This window comes from Chionomys nivalis, chromosome 7, assembly GCF_950005125.1.
Source record: "Chionomys nivalis chromosome 7, mChiNiv1.1, whole genome shotgun sequence".
NCBI classification, from domain to species: Eukaryota; Metazoa; Chordata; class Mammalia; order Rodentia; family Cricetidae; genus Chionomys; species Chionomys nivalis.
Genome location: NC_080092.1, coordinates 82,047,488 through 82,071,740, shown reverse-complemented (window position 1 = coordinate 82,071,740; position 24,253 = coordinate 82,047,488). Strand labels below are relative to the sequence as shown.

Sequence of the window (24,253 nt, the reverse complement as noted above, 5' to 3'; positions counted from 1 at the left end):
TTCCACCTCTTCCTGCTCATCCCACTTCAGGAGCTGTCGCTGTGAGTGGCCAGGGCCCTGGAATGGTCTGGTATCGTGTTATTTTGTAGGGAAACCTAGGTCGGGTCAGTGGAAGCTATATGGGTAGGGTCTAGCTGCGGAGAAGTAGAGAAGCTGGGGAACCCGGGTGTCAGCATGGCTTTCTTCCCTTATCTACCTCTTTGGGTACAAGCGGGAGTGGGGAAGCAGGCAGGGCTTATGGTAGTCTGATAGATGGATGGGGAAACTGAGGTCAGAGATGCTGCAGTGAGGAAGAAGACGAGGCGAGTCTGGTGACTGAGACAAACAGGTCTTTGAGACGTGGACCCGATGGCAGGCAGCCGCAGCCTCCCTTGTGGGAGGGTCGAGGCTCAGGATTGCCCACCCGCCAATGCTCCCTTTCTAGATGGTGGCGGTGCTTAGGCCTTGGTCCGTCATGGTCGCTGTGCTGCTAGTCCTGCTCGCCTGCCTGGGAGCGCTGGTGGACGCCTATCCCATCAAACCCGAGGCTCCGGGGGAAGACGCCTCCCCGGAGGAGCTGAGCCGCTATTATGCCTCCCTGCGCCACTACCTCAACCTGGTCACCCGGCAGCGGTGAGCTCTGGAGAGAGCGGGGAAGGAAGGACCCCCGCCTCCCGGGTTGCACCCTCCTCTCACCCTCCTCCCAACTCCACCTGGAGGTCTCACCACGCCCCTTTGTGGTCCCGCCCCCCCCCCCAGGTATGGGAAAAGAGATGTCCCGGAAGCTCTATTCTCCAAACTGCTCTTCACCGACGACGGCGAGAACCTCCCCGTCCGGTCTCGGTAAAAAACACCGCTCCTCCACAACACACATCCCTGGAGAGTGCCCTGGCTTCACCACTTACACCTCCCATTCAATTCACTTCTTTTCCCTCCTGCAGGTCAGAAGGTGCCTACCAATGGTGAAAACCCCAAGTCCTCCTTCGTGATGCGCTAACTATACCGACTTCATTTGCATATTTGGTTCGAAGAGGGGACTCCATATCTTGGTGTCCCGGGTGCCCAGGCTTGAAGGCTGTGTTCATTGCCCTGTCCCCAAATAAAAAGCAAATGTCACATAAAATACGCGTGTGTGTTTATATTTCTGTCCCTTTCGCTTTTGCGGAGGTGGCGGCTCAAGCTGCAGGAAACACTGGTGGCTAAGAAAAAAGATGACAGGCTGGAAGAGTTTAGCATAGACACCTCCTTCTAGTTCCGGGTTCCCAAAGGACCTGGGAAAGCACTCTGGGGGAAGGGAACCTGGGAGGGTGGGTGGAGTGGATTCTGAACAGGGGCCAGAACAGATCAGGTTGGAGAGAGGCGGTTGAGGGCGGGCCAGAGAGTGGCAGGGAGAAGGCGAGAGGTCACTCTCAGGGAGTTCCCCTGAGCAGCCCTGTGTTAGTCCCAAGGCCATGGAGGACAGGAGGACAGGGACTAGGATGAGGTCCAGGAGGAAGAGACCCAAAGAGGTAGTGAGTGAGGAGGTAGATAATCACTTCCTCGGTCCTTGAACAGGGGGAGCAACTGAACTCTGGAGGTCTCCTTTCTCTCAGCAACAGCTGGAATTCCCCATATTGTCGAACGCAGGCTCGATCTCTATCACTGACTGCTTTTCTGGTGAAAAGGCCATGGGAATACCCCAGTTCTTCTCTTTTTCCATTATTAAACACTGGGGTCTAAAGTGTTGTGGGTATTTAAACTGTAGTCTAACCTGAGCCCTAGATATCTCGTATCCCATTAATTGGCCCATTAATTAGACCCTTTTGCTTTCTCTGGAGGCCAGCTCTCTCTCTCTCTCTCTCTCTCTCTCTCTCTCTCTCTCTCTCTCTCTCTCTCTCTCTCTCTCTCCTTTTCTGCTCACTATAAAACGTGTCCTTCTCTCCATGTCCAGTGTTCCTAGGTCTTGGGAGGTGGGATGGGGAGTGGTCCTGGTGACATATGTACCCTATCCTGGGGAGGGGACTGGGGAATGAGGGGGAGGGGACATATGGAAGCCAAGGCTACAGATCCAGAGAGAGGGTGTCAGTCAGGAAGGCTGAGCGGTACCACTATGTGGATGGGGAGGCATGCAGGACAGCCTGGTGGCTCTGGAAGGAGAGTGACCTCTGCTACAAAACACTTCCTACATAGGGGATGATGGGGGTCCCACACCCATCTTCTGGGGCTGCCCTTCAGCCTCACACAGCCCAAAGGGAGAGGAGGAAGAAGCAGCCCCGGGGTTCAACGTGTTGTAGACTGCATGGATTCTGGTCTCGGCAGGCCGTGCTCACACTGCCTTTTCTTCCTCTCCCACCTGGAAAGCCCCTCTCGCATCATGGTCACCTCCGAGAGCCATTCCTGACTCCTCTTGCTGGAATTAGTCCCTCTGCATCTCTCCCTCCAGTATGGCCGTTACCTGAGACCCCCTCTTTTACCCTAGTGTGTTCCCTGGGTCCCTCCACTACTCCAGGCTTGCAGGGACTAACTGTGTGTCTGGATGCTTGGTGTCTGTGGTTCCCATCTGCTGGTCTGCATGGGGAAGCTGGGGTCAGTTTGCAGCTAACAGAGGAGAGACCTGGCATGAATCATATGCATGGCCACAGACAGTCTGTGTAAAGGTGACGCGTCCAGGCGACCGTCAGTGAGGTGGCTTTACTTTTGGTTCACTCTGAGGAGTTTTGAGCAGGTGTTTAATCTGGGACTGATCAATTTAATCAACATAGGAGCCAGGAGGAAGCTTAGATATAACAATAGCAACAAGGACATAACAATAATCATCGTTGCAGAAAGTTCTTTTTAAAAATCATATTGATTTTTATCGTGTGTGTGTGTTGTATGTGTCGCAGCTTATGGAGATACAAGGACAACTTTGGGTAGTTGGTCCTCTCCTTCAACCTTTACGCGGGTTCTAGGGGTCAAACTCAGTCTTACATGGTGGGGCAGCAAGTCTCACACATCGGTTTTGTTTGGAGACAGAATCTCTCTGTGTGGTCCTGGATGTCCTGGAATTCACTTGGTAGACCAGGCTGGCCTGGAATCATCAGAGATCCATCTGCCTCTGCTTTCTGAGTGCTGTGATTAAAGACGTGCGCCATCATGCCTAGCTCCAACAGACATCTTTATGTGTTAGATCATTGGCTATATGCTTTACACACAACATAGTAGTACCATATTGATTTTGTTGTGTATATGTGCATGTGCGCGTGCACGTATGTGCACATGTGTGCACCATGGTACTTGTGTGCAGGGGTTGTTCCTTCCTTCTGCAGTGGGTTTTGGAGATGGAACTCAAATTCTGCTGAACCTTCTTGTCAGCCCAAGTGACACCCATCGAGGCCCCTTTTGAGGAAGGATCTGGAATATAGTCAGTCCTAGATAAGGGATCTATATCCCTATACCATAACCTGCTTCTTCCCAAACTCTGTGACCTCATCTTAAAAAGATAAATAATTAAAGGTTGCCTGGGCCTCCTTCTTCACCTATGAGATCTTTGTAGACCCCCTTTTCCTCGTTCCCCTAAGAGCATGTCATATGTACAAGTTGAGCATGATGACACATTTGGGATGCTGAGGCAGGAGGATCATCACAGTTTTCAGGAGCAGGTTACATAGTGAGATGTCCCTCAAAAACAGATAGATCAGTTGGTGAAGTAGTCTATGCACGGTGTAAGGGACCCAGGCTGACCACAGCCTCACGGAGAAGGGCAGCCAAAGAGTATGATCCCAACCTAACCGCCGTGGAGACAGGTGGACCCCTGGAGCCCGCTGGCCAGTCAATTCGGCCTGTGAGTCCCAGGCCTCAGTGAGGGATCCAGGCCCACTGAGTGATGGATGGATGGATGGATGGATGGATGAATGGTTTGAGGAACAACATTTGGGGTGTGTACATGCACATACACTCACATATACACAAGCCCTTACACACACCTGCACACCCACAACCCACCCCTATACACTTCTACACGTACCCACCCCCCACACTACAAAACAAAATGAAACAAAACCGTGTGCCGCAAATGACTCCTGCTTGCCCTGTTCACTGTAAGAGAGCCAGGAAAAGGTGTGATGGAGGATAGGACCCTGGTCAAACTCCTGTCCTGGAGGATGTACGTGGGGCCTCTGCACTTTGCTCCTCGATCTTCTTCATTCGCTCCCACGTTTCTGGGCTGTCCCTCTCCTGATCTCATTATCACAGTGCCCAGTAGCCATCTTCCCAGTCCAGAGAACATGTGGCTAGCAGAAGACATAGCATCTCGGTCAGTCTAGTCTGTCTGCTGGTAAGAACATGTGCCTTCCCGGAGGCTCCATGCAAGCCTTGCAGGAACCCACAAAGGCCAGCAGGAGCTATTTGTGTGTTCTAGATGGGGACATAGTATTTAGAAGGCACGGGCACTACCTCCTCCTCCAGGACTGTCACCGCCTGCAAGGACCTTGGAATCTGTCGTTGCAAAAATCTAAAGCCACGGGTTTGGTTGACATTTGAGGAGCAGTTCTGACTTCTTGGGACCAGACAAAGCTGGCTGACTTGCGTGACAAACTGTAAATAGTTCCTGCACCAGAACCAGCCCCCGAATTCAGTCTGTTTGGTGAGGGTCCTTCACCTTGAGTAGAGGCCAGAACAGATCCCGTGAGGCTCGGAGACCATGAAAACGCAGACCCTTAAAACCGGTGCCAGAGCCAGACGCCCCCTGGTGGCAGCTGTAGCCGCTCCCAGACAGTGCGTGGCCTCGAATTGGGATTTGCCACTGGTTTTGCATAGTGGGAAAAGTAAGCCCAGAGAAAGGTCCAGGCTTGCTAAGAAATAAACTCCGCTTAGGGAGGATACGGGAGCAGCGAAGTATATATCCTAACTAAGAGAGCCATCTTAGGGTTGGCAAGAAACTTGACTCTAGAGGGGTTAGCAGGTGTCCAGGGAGATGTCCCCAGCTGGTACCTTGGGCAACTAAGGAGAGGGAACCTGAAATGACCCTATCCTATACTGATGAATATCTTGCATATCACCTTAGAACCTTCATCTGGCGATGGATCGAGGTAGAGACAGAGTCTCAGTTTGGAGCAACGGTCTGAGCTCTTAAGGTCCAATGAGGAGCAGAAGGAGGGAGAACATGAGAAAGGAAACCAGGACCACGAGGGATGCACCCACCCACTATGACAGTGGAACTGATTTATTGTGAGCCCACCAAGGCCAGCTGGTCTGGCTCTGAATAAGCATGGGTTGAAACTGGACTCTCTGAGCATGGCGGACAATGAAGGCTGATGAGAAGCCAAGGACAATAGCACTAGGTTTCGATCCTAATACATGAACTGGCTTTGTGGGTGCTTAGCCTGTTTAGACGCTCACCTTCCTGGACATAGATAGAAGACCTTCGTCTTCCCGCAGGGCAGAGAATTTGGACTGCTCTTCAGTATCGAGAGGGAGGGGGAATGGTGTGGGGGGAGGAGAAGAGGAGTAGGGGTAGGGGGAGGGGACTGGGGGGAGGGGGCAATATTTGGGAGGAGGGGAGGGAAATGGGAAACGGGGAGAAGGTGGAAATTTTAATTAAAAAAGACTAAAAAAAAAAAAAAAGAAATAAACTCCGCTTACTTTGTGGAATGTCAGCTATCTGTTGAGCCGTTCGTGATTGTCTTGTTACAATACATGAAAGCTGAGAGGAACAGGATCCTTGATTCTCGCTGTCTGGGGGATGGGCGCAGTGATCCTCACTTTCCAGACCACATAGAGGGATTATGCTCCCAGGACAACACAGAGGGACGCGGCAGGGGCAGGAATTGGGGTCAAGCCTATCAGACCTCTAACCTCTCCGTGCTGGTTGTCACCTTCGCTCCTCTAATCACTTCCTGCATTTCCAGGACCCACTCTCATGCCTCTTGACCTGAGCAGGGGAGCGGTCTTGACTGGGGAAAGGACACCGAACATGAAGCACACAGTGGTGTTCACCAGGGGATGCTCTCAGGAGGAATTGAGGGCTGACTGTGAGAATTGGGGGTGAGTCTCGGACAAGGGTTCCCACCTTTGTGAGCTTCCCACCCCTTAGTGAGCAAGCAGGAAGTAAAACCAATGCCTTGAGAGTTCCAGTTCAAGGTTGTTGTTAGATCTTGTTCCAAACCTCAGCTGTCCCAACCATGAGCTATGCAGTCTGAGCCTAGTTACCCGAGGTCTCTGGGCAGGGCAGAGTGCGCCTTCCTTCCTTCCTTCCTTCCTTCCTTCCTTCCTTCCTTCCTTCCTTCCTTCCTTCCTTCCTTCCTCCTTCTCTCCCTCCCTCCCTTTCTTCCCTTCTTTCCTTCCTTCATTTCTTCTTCTTCTTTTTTTCCCTTGTTTGCCAAGTAGGGCCTGGCAGGGGTTTAGTGGGATGGCAGTGTGGGTTTTTTTTTTGGACAACTTGAATCTTATAAGTGTTGCCGTTTTTTAGCCCTTCCCGGGGACAGAGCTCTGGGGTGGGCCAGGAAATAGCTACCAGAAATTGCCCCTTCCCCATGAACCCTATGTTTCCTGAACTGTGGCCCACCAGATCTTGGTTGGCATCCTATGCAGGTACCAAATGGATCTCTCCACTCCTTTCCCAGTGGCTTGAGAACCCGAGACTCCACGGTCCCCTCCTTATTCTAGCTGTCCACTGGGAGGGAAGGCCTGACTTCCATCCTTCGTGCTGGGGTTGGAGCCTGGAGCTGCAGCCTCAATCTGTGCCCTGAGGAAATGCTCTTGGTGACCGGGGTTGTCCCTGGGGAGGCTGGACGCAGGCCAACAACTAGAACCTTTGGGTTACCATGTCAGGACTCTGTCATTTAGGAATCAAACCTGGTCTGGTGCCCAAAGCTGGATACAGACCCCACAGAAGATCCTGGTCGTGGTCCCGTTTCATCCACCCTGTGCTGCCTGACCCCGAGAATATTGTCCCGGCACCTTCCTCTCTCTGGCTGCAATGCCCGTATTGCAGGTACCAGGGAGACAGCGCAATGGAGTTGAAGGCTGGCAGTGAGAAAGGCTGACAGGAGGCGGGGACTCTGGGGGTGCCGAGGACTATAAAGGGGAACAGCCATGTGCAGGGAGACCAGTGCAGAAGGAGGTAGGTGTCTGCGCGGTCCAGCACCCCCTTGCTCACACAAGGTAAGTGGGCTCACCCTGCCCTGCCTCTGGGGACCTCTTGGGTTGACACTGGGATCAGAGGGTAGGAATTGGTGCTTTGTAGGACTGGGGCTCTCAAGAGGCCTAAGGTCCTTTCTGGGTCTCTCTCTACATCTGTACGAATGTGTCCGTGGAAGGCTGGACCCACAGTGTCAGAGACTTCGGTTCCTTTACTTTATGAGTGAATTCTGTGTCCCTTACCCTGTGTTTCCCATCATCCCTGGTCATTCCTGCATCCTCAGAAGCATCAATAAGTCGTGTGTATCCAGTTCTCATACCCACTTTCTCTGCTACACTTTTTATGTTTCCTCGGCCCAGGGCTAACCTTTGGCTACTGACCTGATCATTGAGGGGGTGTGTTTGTGTAGATGTCCTTGCTTTCCAGGGGAGGAAGGTGGTGGATGCTGGTGGCTCCTTCGTCTGCCTTGTCCCCAGGCTTGGCTTAGAAACTGTGGTGGGCAGTGGCTGGCCAGGTAGGTCTGGGACACAGCAGAATCTGCAGATGAATCTGTCTCCACTTTGTTCCTTGTTCCTCAGATGGCCACCGCATACTGCTTCCTCTCCCTGTTTCTCCTATCCACTTGGGTGGTTCTGCTGCTGCAGCCCCTGCAGGGTGCCTGGGGAGCCCCATTGGAGCCAGTGTACCCAGGGGACTATGCTACACCAGAGCAGATGGCCCAATATGCAACTCAGCTCCGCAGATACATCAATACGCAAACCAGGCCTAGGTAGGGTGTATGTGTGTGTGAGAGAGAGAGAAAGAGAGAGAGAGAGAGAGAGAGAGAGAGAGAGAGAGAGAGAGAGAGAGAGAGCGCCCCAACCTTGGCCTCAGTCCCTTCTATGCCTTTTCTGAGAAAACAGTATTTCTACCGAGTGGCTTGGGTCCTTGTGCTGAAAGCAGGACAGTGTCTAAAGAGGGGCTACAAGCCACCAGGGTACCACGGTTATCCCAGCTGTCCTCCTTACCAGGTATGGGAAGAGGGAAGAGGCGAACACAGCTGGACTTCCTGGGATGCAGCTTCCCCTGTGCTCCAGCCCGCTGGTTGGCTTGACTCCCTGTTCAGCTCCCTGGAGCTAAGGGTAGGTCTGGAAAGTGGGCATCTGGAGGAGAGGGAAGGAAACCAGGGTCTCAGAGGACAAGGGCTGTCCTTCCTCACTGTTAATTTCTTTCCTTGCAGGGAGCTCAGCACAACAGACCTGTAGGGCCCCGCTTGCTTCCTGTCTGTGAGTGTAGGACAGCACCGGTTCAGCTGTCCCTCTGCACTCCCACAACAACTTGCTACCTTTCAAACTAAATAAAGCAAATTAAAAATCACATCCTCTCTGTGTGGTGTGTGTGGTGTGTGTGTGTGTGTGTGGTGTGTGTGGTGTGTGTGGTGTGTGTGTGTGTGTGTATGGTGTACACCCACAGTGGCAGGAGAAAGTGAAATCACAGGCAGGGAGGCTGAGAGGGAAAGGGGAGCTAGGATGATCATGAGTGTCTGTAGGGGCTCAGCTCGTCATTTTCACAGAGGGGCAAGTTGTGGTCCAGAGAGAGACGCAAGACTCCCTTGTAGGTCTGTGACAGGGCAGTCTTGAGCTTAATCCTCCTATCCCAGCACCTCTAAACCATCCAGCTCTTCAGCCCAAGGCCAACCCTGTTCCCACATGTACCCTCAAGACTGCTTCCTCTAGGGGCGGTGGTGGCGCACGCCTTTAATCCCAGCACTTGGGAGGCAGAGGCAGGCGGATCTCTGTGAGTTCGAGACCAGCCTGGTCTACAAGAGCTAGTTCCAGGACAGGCTCCAAAACCACAGAGAAACCCTGTCTCGAAAAACCAAAAAAAAAAAGACTGCTTCCTCTAACTTGGGCAGTGGGGGAAGAATCATTTCTATTAGAATGCCCTTGGCACAGGGAAGGAGCATCCTCTGAGGACTAGTGCTGGCTGGAAGTCATTCGGTTGCCTGCTTTGAACTGTTCTTTAGGAATCTGGAGAGAAGGGGCTGTCCTGAAAGGTCGTAAGCTGATAGCCTCAGAATGAATTCTAGTTACCACTGGGAGAAAAGCTGTAGGGGGTTGTGTCCCCAGGGTGAAGACACAGTCAAGCATGTTGACTGCCTTCATGGGTCCAAGCTGTGGCATCCACATTTTGGTTCTTGGGGCAAGGAGGGAAGGCCCAGATACTACCTGAAGACTGTTTACCTGTACTAAGCATCCTAAAAAGGTGGAGATGGTGTGGTGGTGTGTATGTGTTTATGCAAAGTGTGTGTGTGTGTGAGAGAGAGAGAGAGAGAGAGAGAGAGAGAGAGAGAGAGAGAGAGAGAGAGAGAGGGAGGAGAGAGAGAGGGAGGAGAGAGAGAGAGAGAGAGAAGGCTTGACTGACTCCACTTCCTGGGAGATTTTGTGGATAGGGACATCATGGGGAAGGCAAGACATGAGACATTCCCAGAATGGCTTTTCCCCTCTCTGCCGCAGGCTGGGTCTGAAGGGTTGGGGTGATAGGCTTGGGGGATGAAGTTCTCTTTCCCAGTCTCAGTGTTTGGCATTAATCCCATAGCACTGACATTGTAACTGTGTTTCTATATGTTTAGTGTGAGTGACCTGGAGGCAGAACCTGCCCTAAAGGGCCAAAGGCTTGCACAGGATGCAGCTATGCTGCTAATGCCTGGCTCAAGTTGATTCTTAAATCCAAGGAGCTAGGGGATAGGGAGGCTTCTGCAGGAGAACAGGGTTTAAATGCGGCTGCTGGAGTCTGAAGTTCCAATACCTTCTTTGGTAGCTTAGGTGATGACTTCTAGTTTTAGTCTATGTGTGGGTGCTTAGCCTGCCGGAGTGTCTGCTCATCACGTGTGCCTGGAGCCTTTGGAGGCCAAAGGATTTCAGCTATCCCCGAACTAGAGTTTCAGATGGTTGTGAGACACCACGCATGTGCTTGGACTCTTTGGAGTCTCTGGAAGAGAAGCCAGTGCTCTTAAACCCTGAGCCATCTCTCCAGCCTGGCATGGGTTTTACCGGGAAAGATAAACGGTCATAGAGGTGGGAATTCAGAACCTGTTCCACACATACCTGGGTTTGGTAGCTGAATGGTATGGGAAGGGCTGTGCCCGTGACCAGAACCCTCTGGTGGTCCGGCTGCAGCAACAGGCTCTACCAGGATCAGGAGGGGTGAGGTCCCGCAGACTCCACCCCCCTCTGTGCTTTTGTGCTACTCTCACAGGCCAGACTGGCCTTCCAACATGTCCTGCTGTGGGGTGACCCTTGGCAGGGAGCAGGTCTGGCTGAAGACCCTGTTTTGAAGTTGCTAGGACCAATTATTTTTATCTTCTCTCTCTCAGAGTCACAGCATGGAACGCTGAGGTGAGGCGGTGGAGGGTGAGTGGGTGGGTTGCAAAGCGATGCAGACAAGCCTAGACTGAGGCCTGTTTATCTCATGGGAAGCATTACGAGGTCCCCTTCACCACAGAAGGACAGGCCCTTCCTGCCGGTGTCCACAGAAACCACGGAAGCAATAGAGAGTCATTTTAGGAATTTATTTATTTATTTATCCATTCCTTTGTTGTTACTGTGGTTTGTATGATGTGTGTGTACACACAAGCCATGGTACACGTATCCTTTCTTCCATCCTATGGGATCGGGAATGGAACTCTGGCCGACAGGCTTAGTGGCAAGTGCCTTTACCCCTGAGACATCTTGTCATTCCCACTATGTTTCTTTATTGTCCGTGCTGCGTGGGCAGGGAGGAACAGAGGTCCATCTCACCGTCTAAAGGGGTCCGTGGGTAGCCAAATCCCGGCCAGGCCTCTGGAGGTCAAGGTCCAGGCTGGAGAGGAACACCCCCTGGCCCTGGCGTACCCCTTTCACGGTCCCATCCCCAGGAGAGAGTTTCCCCCTCTCTCCTACCCGCCTGCCCAAGGATATGGGTGGAGGCCTCTGCTGGTTGCGCCACCTGCCTACCTGGAGTCAAGGGAGGAGGCTCAGAGCTGGAGCCCCAGTGGTTCTTCCAGTACTCGGGGTTGGCTGGTGTTTTACGGTGGTGGGGTTCGTGATGTTCAAGTGAGGATGGACTGTGACGCTCGATGGGGTAGATTTGGTAGAGCTGGAGGGTTTCTTGTGTTTTTGGGGTTTCTTCGATCTAGGAAACATGTCATTGCAGAGATCACGGGGCCGAGGAGTGAGTGGGGTGCTAGGTCCTCCTTCCCCCATTCCTCCGCCAGCTCACCTGTTGTTGAAGAGCTTCTCCATGTACTTGTTGATATTTGTGAACCATCTGGCCACTCTGGGCTCGGGAGACTGCTGCAGTTGGACTTCCTTGCCCAGGGCGCCATCGGGTAGCACCAGGAGTGCCGCTAGGCATCCCAGAGCCAGTGCGCACGCGCAAGGTAGAGACACGGTCTGTAGGGGGGGCGGGGCAGATAGCACGGTCAGGTGACCCTGGGAAGGAGGGTGAGGTGGGGTGGGGTGGCGGTGGGACCTGGTTGTGTCCTCACTGAATCTCGGGGCCACACTCCGTTTGTTGGGAAAGCCGGGAGTGTGGCGAAGCTCGGACCAGGAAATGTAGTTGCACGTGGTATACACAGAGCTTCTAGGGAATCCTGGTTCCCAGGGAGAATAGGGCACGCCTGGATGTGCACTCAGTAACCCCAAAGTACTGAGGCAAAAATGGACAGGAGCCCGGTCTGACAAGGATACATGATTTAGAGTTGCCGGTCAGGTCCCTGACCTTACAGACTTCGGCAAATTCTTCCTCGTTCTCCCCACTCCAGCCTTTCCCACCTCCTTAGGTGGTCCTCGGAAACCCTAGCCATGCTGCTGTCTGCCTGGGAGCCTGGTCCTCCAGACGCCTGCAGGGCCAGCTCAGCTTCAAGCATCAGCTCGACACTCCAATAGGTCTAGCCCTGACACCCTATATAAAATTGCCACCCACTCTTACCTGTGCTGCCGCTGCCATGGCCACTCCTTGATGCGTTCTGTAGTAATTTGTAACTATTGGCTGAACCTCTTCCCAGCCCCACGTCCTCCCACTACACTGCAGGTGGGCTCTTTACCTACTTTCTCTGATGTAGTACCGCCTGCCACTGAGACCTGGGCCTGGCGTTTAACACATTAAATGAGTAACATAGTTGCACACTGGAGTCCCAGCCCAGTAATTCCCTCCATCCCCAGTCACTCACTCACACACACACACACACACACACACACACACACACACACACACGGTTCGGGGGCCACTGGACATTACCATAGTCCTGGGCAGGCACAAAGCAACACAGCAAAGGGTCTCTGGCCAGGACTTCAGAGGCCTTTTATATTTCTCAAACGTCCTGCCCCAGCATGACTTTATCCTGTTCCTGGATCGCGACCCAGGGATTGGGAACAGAGAGAGTGTGGGGGTGGAAGGACACGGCCTACTGACTGTCCTGAGTAAGGCACAGTGTCTTCCAAGGGCTCAGAGGGGTGGGCGGCAAAGGTGGGAGGCTCCTGGGGCCAGGTACCTTTTTGTTCCAAGACCATAGATCCTGGGGAAGAGCTGTGTCTGGGCTTGTGAGTGGGAAGTGCCTTTCCCAGGGGCTATTTCTGAGGTCAGCAGAGGCTAATGCTGAGACGCCCTACTCGGCCAGCTGATCCAAGGGGAGTCTTCCTGAAGCTTTCTGTGGAGGCCAAGCATGTCTGCTTTTGTGGGATTGCATCCCTTGCTCTGCCTGTCCCAGCCATGTGGAATCCCTGGGCGTGACTAATGAGTCCTATGGGGAAAGGAATCTTGGCTACTTAAGTAACACACTCACTGTGATTCAGGCCAAAGAACCTTGCTGTGAGCCTGTGTCTTCCACCTTGCTACTTGTCCAGACCAAATTCCCTGCGACCACCCCACTTCTAGGAAGTGACTAGGAATCCTGACCTCCCTCGTTCTTGGCTGTGTAGAACCTGATCAAGGGACTCCACTTCCTGGTGGGTCCCACAGCCTCATATGTGGAACCCGGCTCATTATGTCTCCAGCATGAGACTGATGCCAAGATTGGTCTGATCATGCACCTCCGCCACTGGATAGTTCTTGGCACAGACTGGGCGATGGGCACGATGAGCCCCTCTATGTGGGTATACCTCTCCTCTAGTCTCCACTGACCTCATGTTCACCCTCTCCTTAGTAAATCCCGCTCTCAGTGGAGGGGTGGGACCTCAGGGCCAGTACAATCAGAGAATGCACAATACCTCAGGAGCTCAGTGAGGCCACAGTGCCATCAGATCCACATTCCTGGGTAACAAAAAGCTGGAAAAATAAATGAGATTTCCAGGATAAAATTTTGTGGTACAGGGTAGAGGAGTTGTTTGGGGGGGGCAGATACCCCACATGCCAACAAGCTATAAATTTGCGCGCCCGCGTGTGTGTGTGTGTGTATGTGTGTGTGTGTGTGTGTTTTGAAACAGGATCATGAGGCTACTATGTAGCCAAGGAGAAGGTTGAACTGATCTTCCTGCCTCTGCCTCCTAAGTGCTGGGTGGGATGAAGACACAAGTCACTATACTGCATTTGAAACAAGCTATCACATGTCCCAGCTAGATGCAAGCCTGGTTCTACACCCGGAACCCCACACTCAGTGAGGTCCTCAGAGCTTCAGTGATGTGTCTGTGTGGAACTCTAGGGCTCTTTCTCATCCTTTGGTTGCTGTCCTTGACTCATCTCAGGAGCAATCCAGTTCTGACTGTGTGGGGATGATGGTCCAGGGGCTTAGTTGCTCTATTTCTGGCTAGAGGAAAGCTTCTGGCATGGAACAGAGCTGGCCAAAGGGAAAGGCGAGGTGTGCTTCTGGTGGCAGAGCTGGGGGCACAGGACTTCTGGAGTCCAGATGGTGCCGTTATGAGCACAGATGCCTAACACACAGGGCAGGAACTGGGGTTTATTCTGCTGCTTCTCAGTCTTGCTTTGGTCCTGTCTTTCTGTGGGTGTCGGGCTTGTCGTGTTTAATCTTCATGGGCTGCTTCTGGAATCAAGGAACTTTGCCCTGTATCATTATCAGTAATATCCGTATGAATATTCTAGCCGATAATTGATAATCATTGTTGTGCTTGGTGCCAGGTCTGGCGTTCCAGTAAAGCAATCTGACATGAAATCTCTAGTGTTATTTAGGTCACACTTCTGCACCTTATTAATCCTTTATGTTGCAGGATGAAAGCTGAGAGAAATTGGATTTACCCGAGGGTACAGGGGCATGAAGCTGAAGCTCAGGGTAGGCTTTGATGAGAAGTAATTCAGTCTCTTGGAGTGCTCCCCACCACCCGTACCCTGCCTATCTGTCCCCCCACGGCCTTCCAGTCCCTCACCCCACAGCTGTCCGTGCTCAGCAGGCTTGCACCCTGCTTGCCTTTTAACCCCTGCCCTTTCCTATGCCTCTTCCATCCTGCCTGTTTCTCAGGAACTTTTCCCTCTTGATTCTGGTAGGTGAGATAGTGGCTTTGGTTCCAAGACAGACCTGGGTTCCAAGCTTGGCATGACCACTTGCATTCCGTGGACAAGTTACTTTGTGTCTCTGAGTGTGATGTCTTCAGCTGTGGGAGAGTGCTAGAGCTAGGTGCGGGCTCAGTGGGAGAAGTCTCAGAGGGGTTTTGGCCCCAAGCTGAGGTGTCTCCCATATAAGCTGCTCCAGAGACCATCAAAGAATTCTTTTTTGTCTAAAGTGGTTTGAGCTGGCTAGATTGGTCAGTGGGGATTCTCCTGTCTCTGCCCTCTTAGAGCGGGAATTACAAGCAGGTGCCATTATACCTGGTTTTTACATGGGTGCTTGGTTTAACTGGAGGCTTCTCTTCCACCCACCAGTTCCCAAATAACCACTCCGAGGCTTAATATTAATTGCAAACTGTTTGGCCTATTAACACAGGCTTATTATTAACTAGCTCTTGCAACTCAAATTAACCCATTTCTATCACTCTGTATTTTACCATGAGGCTCTTGACTTGTTACCCCACATCTTGCTTCTCCATTGGCTGCTGGTGTCTCCCCAATTCCCCCTTCTTTTCCCCTCTATCTTTGTATGGTTTTTCTGCCTAACTATATTCTACCTGGTTATTGGCAAAATCAGCTTCTTTATTAACCAATGATCATAAAACATATTCACAGTATACAGAAGGGCATCCCACATCAGCTTGGGAAGGAGCTCAGGTCTTTCTCTCTCTCTTGGTTTTGTTGAGACAGGGTTTCACTGTTTAGCTTTGGCTGTCTTGGAACTCACTCTCTCATTCTGTAGAACAGGCTGGCCTTGAACTCAAAGAGATCTGCCTGCCTTTGTCTCCCAAGGGCTGGGATTAAAGGTGGGCACTACCACTGCTTGGTAGGTCCTCTTATTTGTACAGAAAGAATTTCACTGATCCAGCTATGTCTCCAGCTCTGATTGCTCCATCAAAAAAAGTTTTTATTTTTATATTTAAAAAGTGTGTGTGTGTGTGTGTGTGTAGCTATTTGCACATGAATGCAGTTGCTTGAAGAGACCAGAAGCTAGTGTTAGATCCCTTGGAGCTGGAGTTAAAGGCAATTGTGAGTCGCTGAATGTAATCACCAGGAACCGAACTTGGGTCCTCTGTAAGAGCATTGCAATATTCTTAACAACTGAGCCATCTCTTCACCCACCCACTTGTTTTTGAGACGAAGTCTCTCTACATACTCATATCTATTCTGGAACTAATCCTGTTTATCCTGGAACTCACTATGTAGACAAGGTTGGCCTTGAACTCACAGAGATCTGTTGTGGAATATTAGTTTAAGATGTTACATTGATTTTTGCTGTTGAATATTTGTTTAATGATGCAAAGATGCATTGCTTTTTTTTCTTTTTAAATGTTGCATTTGTTTAACTCTGTGTTACTTTGACTGTCTAAATTACCTGATTGGTCTAATAAAGAGCCGAATGGCCAATAGCTAGGCAAGAGAGAAATAGGCGGGGCTGCCAGGCAGAGAGAATAAATAGGAGAAGAAATCTAAAAAAGAACGAGGAGTGAGAAAAGGAGAGGAGGATGCTGGGGCCGGCCGGCCACAGAGCATAAATAAGATAATATAGAAAGGTAAAAAGCCCAGAGACAAAATGTAGTTAAAGGAAAAGCTGGCTAGAAACAAGCCAAGATAAGGTCGGATAAGTAATAATAAGGCTCTGTGTATTTATTTGGGAGCTGAGTGGTGGGCCTCCAAAGAGAGAGAGACGGGGGAGAGAGAGAGAGGGAGAGAGAGAGAGCTACAGAGATCCACCTGCTTCTCTGCCTTCTGCGTGCTGTGCCACCACACCTGGCTTTTTCCTTTCCCTTCTTCCTCCTTTTCCATTATTATGATTTTGTTTTGAGACAAGATCTCACTATATAGCCCAGTAGCCTGGGATGGCTTTGAACTTGTTTCAATTCTCCAGTCTCCCTCAGCCTTCTGAGTGCTGGGATCCCAGTGTTTGCAGCCTGGCACAGTAGCTCTCGCCTTTTCTATCCCCTAGTGCAAGGCTGGACCCAGGGCTGTGTGCCCACTAGGCACTGTAAGCTGAGCTATAGCCTCGATCCTAATCATGCTTTCCTATTTTCTGTGTTCAGATGTTTTGAATTCTGGGCTAAACCCACTGTTTGAAGGCTGTACCACCTCCCAATAGCAGTACCCCGAGGCCTAAGCCTTTAATCCCTTTAATCCAAGTTTCTTTGGGAGACGCTCATCTAAACCCCAGCTCCCGAAACTGTCAAATATTTGGTGGACCTGTCCTCGGAGATTCTGCACCCTGTGTTTACTGAGCGCTGACTTGATGAAAGGCAGTCACAGCTCAGCCAGACTGCCACTGTCCTCAAAGAACTCCATGGTCTAATGGGAATAGGTATTTAAGGAATGGAATAATTAATGTTTCAAGAAATATTTGCTAAGAGGCTACCTCTTGTCTGTGGAAAACGATTTTTAAATTTTATTGTTTTTTTTAATGAGTAGAAGTTCTGGTTTCCCATCCTCCCCTGTTACAGGTGATTTGTGGACCAATTTTCCTGTGATGCGGGATGTCGGTGACTCTGCAAACCAGAAGGTCCTGGCCTTTGGACATCCCTGACAGGTGCTGCCAAGCATTGCTGAACAGTCAGGTGTGGTGTTGCATGCCTGTAATCCCAGCATTGTGAGTTCAGGGCCAATTTGGAAGGTCAGTGAGGCAGTGTCTCCATAAAAGAAAGGAAGAAAGAACCGCTAAGCTGTGTTGGGTCCAGTGTCTAGTGCCAAGTTAATAAGAGATTAAGATTAATTAGTAAGATTACCACCATTGAGCCTAGGTAAGTGTAGGGTTGGAGTAAGCTGTGACGGGAAGTGGCTAAGCATCAGCAAGGAGGCACACAAGTTGCTCCCAGGGGTTTATTTCTTTCAGTTGGGAGCACTGAAGGGAGGAGAGAAGTGGGTGGCCCAGATGGGGCTGAACAAGCTTCCTCTTAAAGGTGTGTGGGCGCTGAGAAGAGGACATGCTCTTCAGACCACACACTTCAGAAGTCCTTGGGTGGACCCCGCCTGCTCTGGGAGGACCTGGGGTCAGTCAGGGCACATCAGATGGAAGAGGTGAACCACCCACTCGTCCCCCTGGCACCTAGCTAGAGCCTTCCAAACTTCTAGAAGGGACCTGCATTTAAGGATCGTTTTCTGTGTGCCCGACACAGTGGCAGCTACTCTGCAGCCATCCTCCAGCAAGGTGGAGGCTACTATCCCCACTGTGTGGTTGGAGAAACTGAGGCTCAGCAAGGTTGTGTAAACTGGCTTAGCATGCATACACATGCGGCTGGGCTAAGATTTCAATAGCACTGCTACAACTTCTCACCCTAATAAGGAAAAGTAGAACCAGGGGGGAGAAGTGTGGTCCTGGGATGGGGTGAGACAAGGAACAAGGAGGCTGCTTCACAGAGAGATCTAGGGCCCTGGTCCAGGTGAGCAGTCCCAGTACAGCACAGGGTGTGTGGTGTGACTTTGGATGGTGGAGTAGTCTTTGGGCTGTGTCTTGTGATTGAAAAGAAACCAAGGGGCCAGAACATCTCAATTTGGTCCTCACATACCTGCCGGGAGGTTGTATTGAGGCTGAGACTGGGGCAGGGGGCACAATATATCTGAAGTAGGGGTGCACCCAGGAGTATTCAAGGTAATTCCTTGCCATATGGGGAAACACATTTGAATTTTCATAGTTTCAAAATAATGTTTTAAGTTTTTGTGTATATGTGAATTGCTTCTAATATGTGCAGTAAGTTCAGTAGCTCAGCTACAATAATCCATAAGAAAACACTCACCTCTTTTTCTTATTTATTTTTAAAGATGTCTTTATTTTATGTGTATGTTTTGCCTTGCTTGCATGTACATTTTTTTTAACTTTTATTTTATGTGCATTGGTGTGAAGGTGTCAGATCCCCTGGAACTGGATTTTCAGACAGTTGTGAGCTGCCATGTGGGTACTGGGAATTGAACCCGGGTCCTTGAGAAGAGCAGTCAGTGCTCTTAACCGCTGAGCCATCTCTCCAGCCCCCCTTGCATGTACATTTGCATACCAGAAGAGAACATCAGATTCTATAGGACTGTAGTTATAGATGGTTGAGAACTGCCATGTCGGTCCTGGGAATTGAACTCAGGACCTCTGGATGAACAGTCCGTGCTCTTAACCACTGAGCCATCTCTCTAGCCCTCTCCTATTCTTTTTTTTTTTACACTGATGTTTCCAACCTTCTTTTTCCTGAGTGGCATAGCAAATAGAAAAAGTTTCCAGAACAAGCAAGCTCTGGGGAGTTGTAGGTGGGTGTGCATCCATATCTCTGTCCTTGTGTGTCCCAAGTGTGGGTGCATAGATTGGGCATAGCCCTGGTGGCTCCTACTGGCTAACACAGGAAGTATAGCACCACTCTAAGGCCTGAACATCTGCCACAGGAGACAAGCACAGTCAGGGAAGCGGTGCCTGCACCTTGTGACTTCCAAGAAAGACAGAAGCAATGCAGACCTGGGATCAGGAGGAAGCATTCTTCCTGGGGGCGGTGCAGCTCCTAGGACTGCAGTGAGAAGCTTGGTAGACTCTGGGAGACCTTCTTCTAAGCGGGGCCTGGATGGCTTTGGGCTCAGTTTAGAGCAGTATACCTAAGGGCACATTCGTAATAGAATTCGTAATAGAATGTGCCCTTAGGTCTGGTCTATTCTATTCTATTCTATTCTATTCTATTCTATTCTATTCTATTCTATTCTATTCTATTCTATTCTATTCTATTCTAAACCATACCACTAGAATAGCTGCTTCATCCCTGTGACACATATCTCCCCGGCCTCCACTCCAGGACATTAGGCTCCTTGTCTATTTCAGGATCACAGAAACAGGCACCTTGTCTTGAACAGAGACATTCTAGTCTTCATCGATAAATGTTTCCATCCACTCCAATCTCACAGGACTGTTGTATGAAACTGTCAATCAAATGTAAGATGTGTGTGAGGGGGTCAGACTGTAAGAACAATGAGTTGGACTCCACCAGGTAGATTTGAACTCAAATTACACCATTTCCTTAGGATCCTGGATGGAACAGGTTTGCTGTGTGTTGATAAGGGGTAATAGTTGCTTGCTTGAGAAATAATTAATCGTTTTGGGAGAAACCAAAATCTCTCTTCCCTTCCCAACTAAATGCAAAAGTTAAGCAATTCCCTGAGCAGAAGTGTGTAGCAGGTTTTTTCTTTTGGGTCACCAACCAGCTCCCAAACCATGACACAGAGATTTATTAGTTTTGAATGTTTAGCCTTAGCTTAGTTCTTATTTTAATCTGTTTCTCTTTATCTACATTTTGCCTCAGGGCATTTTACCTTTATTTCTGTATCTCTTACTTTCCTGCTGTCTCCATGTCTGGCTGTCGGCTGCCTGGCTTCTGGCCCCAGGTGTGTCCCTCTCTTTCTTCCTGTTCTCTCCACCTTCTCTCTCTTTTGCCTAGATTTCTCCTCCTATTTTTTCTCTGCCTGCCAGTTATTGGCCATTCAGCTTTTTTTAAAAAATATTTATTTATTATGTATACAATATTCTTTCTGCATGTATGCCTGAAGGCCAGAAGAGGGCACCAGACCTCATTACAGATGGTTGTGAGCCACCATGTGGTTGCTGGGAATTGAACTCAGGACCTTTGGAAGAGCAGGCAATGCTCTTAACCACTGAGCCATCTCTCCAGCCCCGTTCAGCTTTTTATTAGACCAATCAGGTGCCTTAGGTAGACAAGGTGAAACAAACGCAACCCGTCTTTACATAGTTAAATGCAGTACAAACAAATGTAGCACATCTTTACATAGTTAACAGAGGCAGCAGAAACAAAAGTAACATACTTTCACAGAAAGTAACATTCTGCAGCATAAACAAATGTAACACATCTTTGCCTAGTTAAAGTACCGTTCCACAGCACAAGTGAGTGGTTGAGAGCGGGTGTAGTCTCGGCAATGGGAGGGAGGAGACCTCTTGTCCTGAGTTCAATTAGGAAGATCTTCTAGTCTAACTACAGAAGTTTGGAGTGTTCTGGGAAGCATTTTTCCTCGGACAGAAGCCTGTAGTTCCAATCACTACCATCTGGGGTCGCCACAATGCTTTCTTCTCCTTCCTTAGTAATATAGTCAGCTTCTGAACATGGCTTTTTAGTACTTTGACCGGCTCTGACTTTTCCTTGTATCTATTCCCAACTTTTCCTCTTTGTGAACAGAGTCTGCTCGGATCACATCGAGGGATGGATGCTCAAGCTAACTCATTTTCGAGATTTCCAAGCAAGTTTCCAGGACGCAATCCATTTCTGATTTTAGGAGCCCAGTTAGCAAGAAGGGAGAGAAATGGCTTGGCTGCCAACTTTGCACATATTCCAGAGGGCAGCAAGGGGGAGCAGGGGACTCCCAGTTTAGGGAAATACCCGGGTCGCACAGACTGAATGAATGCTGTTTTCTACACCGCAGCCACCAATAGTTAGAGGCTGTGCAGTATCTTTTACTAGCAGGTCTGGGTGGAGCCAGAAACTGAGAAAGGCGGGCTAGTGGGCTTAACCCTTTGTTTTCTCTTTTCTTTTCCTTTTTTTTTTTTCCCTTTTGGTGCCAGAGATAAAAGCTAGGGCCTCCTGCACGCTCTACCCACCAATGGCGCCCCCACCGCAACTTACGTGTTGAAAATGGGACTCAGGAAGAAGAGAGTGATACTTTTGTTCTTCCACAGACAGAAGCATGGACCAACTCCATGCGTCAAGGCCTAAATTAGGGTCTTGGGCCCCTTTATGAAGACACAGCCCTTTTTTATTTTTTGGTCCAAATTTTCTTGGAAGCCCGGTATGCAGGTATTTGCCATCTGAATGTTTAACGCCACCCCCCTGGATGAGCCCCGCCGGGAGTTAGTGTCCTAATGTCCCATTCCTTTTCCAAACTGAATCAGGAAAGCGTGCGTGGGACCAGAATTCTGGACCAAGCGAGTGTGTGTGTGTGTGTGTGTGTGTGTGTGTGTGTGATGATCCCACCAGGCTCAGGTTTTCCACCATTGCCCTTTTAAAGAATTCCTGGGCGCCAAGTGACACTCATTGGTGCTTCTCCGCGTTGCGCGGGGGGGGGGGGGGGTCGTGGGCTTTGCGGTCTGCTAACCACTACCACCCCGCCCACCCGCCTGCTGCTGTGAGATTACTTTACAGTGGTTGGGAGGTTGCTGTGTCCCTTCCTTGTCCCAGCCCTCTTCTGTCTCCGCCCCTTCGCGCCTAGGCGGTCTTGCCGCTTTAAGAGCGCGGCTAGCGATTGACAAGCAATAACCGTGGAGCGCCCGGCTGCACAGAGTCGCCAGGAGCTAGGGGCTCCCCAAGACGCAGGTAGGTATTCCCAGGCCTCTGGGCCAGCATCCACCTCAGAATCCCTGCCTTCTTTTCGACCTGGCACTGCAGTTGGGGACCCAATTCTCTAGGTCCAAACTCCCGGGCCCCTTTCCCAAGCCGACCCCCTCCCTCTCCAGCCGCAGCCCCCGGTGCTCTCTCTTTTTCAGGGATGCGGGTGAGGAGAACTGAATCCCTCATTCCAGGGATGCTGGTTTCCATCCCAGAGTAAGGGCTCCAGAGGGACACCGGGTGCAGGGGTGCTGAGCTGAGGGGAGCCCAGGTATTGACTCGGGGTCTGTGCAGGGTTTGGGGGAGACTTCGGATCCCGGCATTACGTAAGAGCCGTGCTGCCGGCGCTTCCGGCCGTGGGGGAGCTAGACTGAGACTGTGCTGGGTCCCTTGGCACTCTGCACCCCAAGAGGCCAACATCTCGACCTTCCTGGGAGGGGGTCCTGGGAAGAGCTGCCTTGCTAACGCTGCAAGGAACAGGAGGTTGCCGGGTCTTGGGGGCCAGGGTTTAATGCCTGGGGACTTCAGAGGGAATTCGTGCCAGAAGCGAGGAGCCAGGGTCAGAAAGTTAGGTCAACTAAGAGGATGGTGGGGAAATGAAGACTGGGGGTGGGGAGTGGGGGTTGGGGGGGGGGGAAGCAGTCATTCAGTGACCTCATCCCCTGGTCTCTGCGGGCGCGCAAGCAAAGAGCCTTCTTTGATGGCTCGCAACACGCCCCCTCCTTCCTGGGTCCTAGCGCTCAGCGGCTTAGAACCGAATTGGAGGGGCAGGGGCGGTCTGATTGTGAGTGCGGGCACGTCCTCCTGCTCCCTAGACCCCATCCTCCGCTCCTAGTTACGTCCAGCCCTCCCCACAACCCTACCAGGCTCCAAAGTGCCTTTGTCAGGCGTTCCTCTTTCTCACCTCTCTGTGTCTGCACTGATGGAGGGGTGGGTGGGAGGCTGGAGGAAACCTCCCCCTTTTGAAGCTGGTGGGCTTCACCTACAGACAGACACCCTGGGGGTGGGGAAAGATGGATAGCTTGGTGGCGGTGGAGGTGGGAGTGGGAGGGTACCTGGGCTTAGGCTTTTGGAGGCTGAGGTGCTGGGTCCGTGATGACTGGGCCCGGGGACCTGGGCATGGAACCAGGCTAGCTTGCCTGGCACTGCCGTTCTCCTGTGGGCACAGCCGGTCCCGCCCTCTCAGAGACTTGGGTGGGGGTGGGGCAGAGCGAGCCGACACCGTGGGAACCAACTCCTCAGGGAGCAAACCCGGGCTCACTGGGCAGGACTCCCGAGCCTAGGGTTTCATACAGGCTCCTCCCTTGCTTCTTCCCTGTCTCCTGGCTCCGGAAAGAGTTACCCCTCAGTCAGCACCTTTACTAGGAAACACGGCCCGAGCTACGAGAGGGTGCCCCCTGCTCTCTAGGAAAGAGCAGGGGAGTTGGCACAAGGGACACTGGCTGGCACAGTGGAGCCTGGACATTTCCCCCAGTCAGTGGTGCTAGTGTGAGAGGGGTTCCCCTTCTCTCTCTGCAAGTTCAATGCTTCTGGAGAAGATCCAGGAGGAAAAGGAACTAGTCTACTCACCTTTGTGGTTTCTGCCTCCAGAGCTGAGGTCACTAGTTTAGGCTTTCGAGAAGGAGCAGAGAGGCGGTTAGCAAAGTTAGTAACTGCTCCTCATTTTGGATTCTTGGGTGGAGATGGAGTGGTCCTGTGGCTCCCTTCCCCACCCCTCGGGGTGCAAAAGGCTTTAGTCTTAAAGTGGGCACTGCCAGCTGCTTCCCCCTACTCCCCCACCCTTGCTGTGAGCCACTGCCTCCTGTTGTCATGGTAACTAGGGAATTAGGGTTTTAGCCAGTAGCACATGCCCAGGAAGGCAAGGGGAGGAAGAGTGGTGGGTCACCTCATTATCCTTTCCAGGGAGGATGAAGGAGCCATCTCGGCTTGGGGAGACCCTGGGATGGGCAGTGGGGTTGCAGGCTCTATGCCTATTTCTGGCTGCAGAACCCCCTCCCCGCCCTGTCCCAATTCTGGACCTGGTAGATGAGAAGGGGGAGAGAGAGAGAAGTCAGAAGGACAGTGGGAAAGGAAATAGAATTTCTGTCAGCTGGACAGCACTGTTCATGGGACACCCAAAGGTTCTAGGCCTGGGGCCTAGAGTAATGGAGTCCATTCTTGTTTCTCACGGAGCTTCCCTTCTGGGGACACTTCCCGCTTTTGGCTTCTATTCAGGACTCACACTTAATCTCCTTCCAGAACCAGAAAGAAATAATATATTTTGTTTGTTTGTTTTTGAGATGTTTCCCAGGCTGGCTCAAATCCCTGGGCGGAGGGGCCCTTCTGCCTTGACCGTAGTGGC

At 51.2% G+C, this 24,253-nt stretch overlaps 3 protein-coding genes across 3 annotated transcripts in view; all 3 read left to right on the top strand.

Annotated features, from left to right (window-relative positions):
- Positions 1-424: 424 nt before the first annotated feature.
- Positions 425-826, top strand: Pyy (peptide YY). The gene is made up of 2 exons (XM_057776828.1): positions 425-612; positions 739-826. The coding sequence occupies exons 1-2, from the start codon at positions 425-427 to the stop codon at positions 824-826; spliced, it is 276 nt and encodes a 91-aa protein (XP_057632811.1).
- A 6,830-nt stretch (positions 827-7,656) lies between these two features.
- Positions 7,657-8,197, top strand: Ppy (pancreatic polypeptide). Its single transcript, XM_057773304.1, has 2 exons — positions 7,657-7,847; positions 8,089-8,197. Exons 1-2 carry the CDS (start codon positions 7,657-7,659, stop codon positions 8,195-8,197), a joined length of 300 nt encoding a protein of 99 aa, XP_057629287.1.
- Positions 8,198-21,781: 13,584 nt separating this feature from the next.
- Positions 21,782-24,253, top strand: part of Mpp2 (MAGUK p55 scaffold protein 2) — a 30,284-nt gene continuing 27,812 nt past the window's right edge. Inside the window, exon 1 of the mRNA XM_057775471.1 lies at positions 21,782-21,900. The gene's annotated coding sequence lies outside the window, so the exon portion shown is untranslated. The remainder of the gene's footprint in view (positions 21,901-24,253) is intronic.